This window comes from Erigeron canadensis, chromosome 8 (assembly GCF_010389155.1).
Source record: "Erigeron canadensis isolate Cc75 chromosome 8, C_canadensis_v1, whole genome shotgun sequence".
NCBI classification, from domain to species: Eukaryota; Viridiplantae; Streptophyta; class Magnoliopsida; order Asterales; family Asteraceae; genus Erigeron; species Erigeron canadensis.
The window spans coordinates 31,114,087-31,120,086 of NC_057768.1; the positions used below are offsets into that span (position 1 = coordinate 31,114,087).

Consider the following 6,000-nt stretch of genomic DNA (forward strand, 5'->3'; position numbering starts at 1 on the left):
GGAAGAGGTTTTCAAATTTTATTTTATTTTTTTAGTTGTATTTTTTTCATTTCATATAGGAGGCAATCATTCATACAGTGAAAGAGTCTTCCTCTAGTCTTGTTTTGGCACCTATTTGTTGAAATTTGGGGGTTGTTTATGATTTTAGATAGGTATACATAGATATGCATTTACCCTATATACTAAAAACCAACCTGTTTTTTACAAGTTGATATGCACAAAGTATAATATACAACCATATCTGCATAAGTTACAACTCCTTGTTTTTACATAAATAACTTGCGTGCACGTGTCTTCTCTCAGTACCTTTTTTTTTCTTTTACTTTGTTGGTACACCCAGTCACCTACCACAACTATTCTTATCCCACTGTGAAAGAAAAAGCCCCCTCATTTTCTTTTGTAGCAACTTACTCTTACATAAATTCAAAATACAAGTATCAAACCATGAAGTACTACTTTCTTATGCATGACTAAATAAAACTTTTGTTACAAAAACAACTCAACAAGCGTCCATATCATACATAAAATAAGATTCAATAATACCAGATTTGTAAAAATAAGCTACAGTCCGTACACGAATCAATAACTTACGAATGAGATATCGCAATAACATTACATAAACCTAAACACCTGACATCTGGAACAAAAAGAGTATCGGCATCACCATTGAAGCGGTAGTCCACTGCAGTTGTTGCAAGAAGTTGCAACGGCGAAATAGGGTGGTGGTTAGGAATCCTTTGGAACCCATTTTATACAACACATATCATGAGAGATGGTGATGGTTGTGGCGCTAACAGTATTGACTGTTGATAATGGTGTTGGCATTGTTGTACGCCTGTGCACTGTAGATGCGGTGATAATGGTTACTTTATAGAAACAAAAGATGTAGTATAATGTAACGGGGAAGCCCGATTCTTTTACCCAAAACAAATCCAAAATAAAAAGGTTGTTTCTATACTAAAAAAACATATACGTTGGAGAACCACATAATTAATAATTTTAAAGCCTTAAATAGAGAGATGAGTGCCTCAGAGGCATTAAGAGAGAGAAATAAAAATGGTGGTAATATTTAGATAAGTGAGTAAACTTCAAAAGTATACCCACGCTTTTGTAAATCTGAATATGGAGGTAGTAGGTATCTTTTTTTTAACCGGATATCTTTCTTTTGAGACCATACAAAATTACAATTATACCGTTTAAAAATTACTTGAACGTATTCATAAAGTTTGTTATTTTTTGCTTTATTCGTATAGATATACTTACAAAACTGAAAACCCTTAAACGTAATATATCCGAGTTAATAACAAACATCCGCAATAATTAAAGTTGCATGACGTATCGCTGAAACAAAAACCCGCGGCAATGCGCGGGTTAAAATTCTAGTATATCACTAAATATAAATACATTTATAAATATTAAATTAAAGAAAATGATTACTATCACAAATAGTCCGTGAGGTTGGCAATATGACAATTATACCCTCATGTGATATGCACGTGAGGGTATATAACGCTTAAAACTAACAGAAGTTAGTGTCATGAACCATTGGCAACGAAAATGAAAAACAAATGGACCGTTTGCAATGAAAAAAAAACACAGGGGTCAAAATGCTAATATGAACAATCACATGGACCATTTGTAACATTTTATCATATATTACCCTTAAATCTCTACTATTCATTTTTTTTTCTCTCCTCCATAAATCATTTTATTACTCTAATTTATTCAAAATCTTTTATCTCAAAAACCGTATATCGATAAATTGTAAAAATTATATGGGTGTTCTTAAAATTTCATGCTCATTCATTAGAGATGTCATTCGATATACTTTCGACGATTTTTTAAATACGAGGGCGAAACCCGTACGGATAAAGAATTTGACTAACACACTCTATGACTTATCACCTCATATGACCTATCACCCTTACCATCTCACCGTCGCAATGCGCGGGCACTTTCCCTCGTATATATATATATATATATATATATAGGGGTGAGATATTTTGAGACCATCTCTTATTTTAAGACCAACTAGGATCATTGATTTTTGTACACCATCATAATCTACTATGATATACAAGACTTTTTTGTAAAAACACTAAGACTTTCCAGCGACGGGCCCACAGAAAAATCATGTGTAAGTTGGCCCACAGAAAAATCATGTGTAAGTTAAGTTACACATGTGTAAGTAACTTACACATGATTTTTCTGTGGGCCCGTCGCTGGAAAGTCTTAGTGTTTTTACAAAAAAGTCTTGTATATCATAGTAGATCATGATGGTGGTGTGTAACTTACGAAAATCAATGCTCCTTTTTTGGACTTTTTTTAGTTGGTCTCAAATTATCTTTCCCATATATATATATATATATATATGTTAACAGCAAATAGTATATCTAAATTAACCTATAAAGTAAGTATAAACTATTTCATGATACACTATTGTCTTTCATATTATAGTACGATTAATATTTAATAGATAAGCATGGATTTGTAGTGTTTTATATCTAATAAAAATCCGTAATAACAATGGATTTGTGTTTACATTTTGTCTGGTCTGCTTCCTCAACGCCCCACTCCATATATATAAATTTTTACTGATCCATCCAGTCAACTTCTCTCATGAGAGATGTCTGAACACGACAACATAACGAATCCAACTCTCCTTTTCTCTATATTGTCCTTGTTTTAAACATTTTATTGTATATCTATCTCTATATGTATATGTATATACACATCTTTCCTTCTTTACAGATCCAATTATCACTCTCTTTCTTTATTTCTTTGTCTTCATATATAAGTTAACTTTTAACTTAACAAGATCAGATCTTTTTTCCAAGATTCCATTAATTGGTATGTTAGGGTTTATACCCAATTGGGTTTTTGTTTTTTAACCTCAAAATTACCATAAAAATGCTTAATTTTGTGATTTAGTTGCAATTTTAAGCATACCCATGTTAATGCCCACCAACTGTTCTACGTAATTCCGCTTAGAAGATTGAAATTTATAGACTTTCTTCTTGCCTTTTCAGGTCTAGAGAAGGTATGATTTTGAATTAATTATCATTATTGTTGTTTATATGTATTTGTGTCTTACTTGCTATCTTTAGTAATTTCCTTTTATGTCCTTTCTATCTTGAACTTTTTGCCCATAATTAGCAAGTTTTGATGCATATAATTTGACATTTATTTGTTGGCCTTTGTAAAAGTATGCACCCAATTATTGTCTAAAAAAGACTAATAGTTCTTGAATTTTTGGCTTACATTGTAGTTAACATCATTTTAAGATCTTGTTGTATAATGAATAAATTGATAAAGTTTACTAATTTACCTATCATGTGATGCGTCTGTGTGGGTTTGTGAGTTTGTCGAGAATTTTAACCAGTTTTTGGAACATTTTACATCCATGAGACATTACTATATAGTTTATAGATATAGATAGTATTGTAACCAAATGGCCTTGGGACTAGCTAGTATTCGAGGTTGTTGGTTATAGACCCGTAGCTGACAAATTGTAAATATGTATGTGGATACATTCCTCTTTAATAAGAAAGTTTATACTGCTGTAAATCATTTATGTTTGAAAACAAATGAGTGCATGGAAAAGGTTTTAAAGTGGTATAACAAGATTTTTGTGATTGTTATGTAGTAAAATGGCAACACCGGTAGAACCACCAAATGGTGTTAGAACGGAAGGGAAGCATTACTTTACTATGTGGCAGGCATTGTTTGAAATCGATACAAAATATGTTCCTATCAAGCCTATTGGAAGAGGTGCATATGGTATTGTGTGTTCTTCTGTTAACCGTGAAACTAATGAAAAGGTTGCGATTAAGAAGATACATAACGCCTTTGATAATCGAATTGATGCTATGAGAACTTTACGTGAACTTAAGCTTCTTCGTCATCTTAGACATGAAAATGTTATTGCTTTAAAAGATGTCATGGTGCCGATCAATAGAAGAAGTTTTAAAGATGTCTATTTGGTTTATGAGCTTATGGATACGGATTTGCATCAGATTATTAAGTCATCTCAGGCTCTTACAAATGATCACTGCCAATATTTCCTCTTTCAGGTAAGTGGATTCTTAGGGTGTTTGGATGTGCATTTTGAAATATATAAGTCATATTGAAACTTTTAACAGAATTTTGATGTTTAAGTGTTTGAATGATCATAATTATCGGAAAATTTTTTTACAGATAAATGAGAAAGGAGACATCTTTTTGTGAACAATAATTATGATTTTTTAGATATTAACAGATAATTTTATGTTTAAGTGTTTAACAGATTACGATAATTGAACAAAGTAACAGATAAGATGAGAAAGAAGACATTTTTGTGAAATAATTATAGGTATTTAGATAATAATCCGATTAGTTGACCCCTAGATAGATAATCGGAAGCATGATCAACTTTATCAGATATTGATATTATGATTTGCAGATTGTCGTAATTACATAATCAATTTCAAAGTATGAGGCAATGTCTCTACCCTTGTACATTTTGAAATTTGCCGAAGCTTGAAAATAACCCAACTTTAATTTCTAGTTGTTGCGAGGCTTAAAGTATCTCCACTCGGCAAACATTCTCCACCGTGACTTGAAGCCTGGGAATTTACTCATTAATGCAAATTGTGACCTAAAAATATGTGACTTTGGGCTTGCAAGAACCCGAAGTGGTACAGATCAGTTCATGACTGAGTATGTAGTTACTCGTTGGTACCGAGCCCCAGAGCTCCTCCTATGCTGTGACAACTATGGCACCTCAATTGACGTTTGGTCAGTTGGGTGCATCTTTGCTGAGCTTCTCGGAAGAAAACCGTTGTTTCCGGGTACAGAATGTCTCAACCAATTGAGATTAATTATCAACATTCTTGGCAGTCAAAGAGAAGAGGAGATTGAATTTATTGATAACCCCAAAGCAAGAAAGTTTATAAAGTCTCTTCCTTTTTCACAAGGGACTTCATTTTCTAGACTTTACCCTCATGCTCATCCATTAGCGGCTGATTTATTGCAAAAGATGCTTGTCTTTGATCCTTCAAAGAGAATTAGTGTAACGGAAGCACTTCATCATCCGTACATGTCTTCACTTTATGACCCGAGATGTGATCCTCCTGTTCATGGTCCACTGGATATGGATATAGACGAGGAACTAGGTGAAGATATGATAAGAGAAATGATGTGGAAGGAGATGCTTCATTATCATCCTGAAGCTGTTACTACTGCCAATGCGTAGGTAACAATATCTCTCACCACTATTGAATTTCATGTTTGGACAAGGATTTCTTGTTTATCTTTTTTGCTCTTGTTGTCTTTCAGTCTAAATAAGCAACAGGGCATTATGTATTTTTAGATTTGTACCATTGAGACCATCATGATTCAAAAACATTCGAATTCCACGAGCTTTGTTGTATATACTCCTGTTGTCATTTTAGTATATTTTGCCATTGTTGTACGCTAATTTGGATACATGAGAATGATTGAAATGCATGTCTGTTTATGTGCTGAAGTTAAAATTTATGGGATATGCTTGAAATGTCATACGAGTATTATGCTGAAGTTTCCGAGTAGCTTTTTATTTATTTCATTATCTTATTGGATGCCTGGTTTCTGTAATCAGTTATGGCTTATAGAGAAACTTATTTAGGAATGTGACGAACTTTATGCATTTTGCTATTGTATTTCTTAAATTGTTAACATGTTTTATTCTGCTGTTCGAAAGAAAAAAAAACATGTTTTATTCAATATATCAAACTTTCAAATATTCCTAGTGTACGTATCTGACTTATCATGACATGTAAACCTGTGACATTGCACATGTGATGTTGTGTATTCTTGATAAAAAGGTCACATGGTAGACACTGTAACAAGTTTTGGAAATTTTACTTCGAAAGTAAGTTTTGAAGTACATACAACTTAACCTTTAACTTGTCCTTTTACATATATTGGTTGTGTTGTATGGTTTAAACGATCGTTAAAACTGCGTTAGGAACTAGACCGGTT

The 6,000-nt window shown here is 32.7% G+C and overlaps 1 protein-coding gene across 1 annotated transcript; it reads left to right on the top strand.

Moving 5' to 3' along the window:
• The first annotated feature begins 2,706 nt into the window (after positions 1-2,706).
• On the top strand, positions 2,707-5,431 carry LOC122611076 (mitogen-activated protein kinase homolog NTF3-like). The gene is made up of 3 exons (XM_043784038.1): positions 2,707-3,040; positions 3,647-4,073; positions 4,547-5,431. Exons 2-3 carry the CDS (start codon positions 3,651-3,653, stop codon positions 5,231-5,233), a joined length of 1,110 nt encoding a protein of 369 aa, XP_043639973.1. The 5' UTR covers positions 2,707-3,040; positions 3,647-3,650; the 3' UTR covers positions 5,234-5,431.
• The last annotated feature ends 569 nt before the right edge of the window (positions 5,432-6,000 follow it).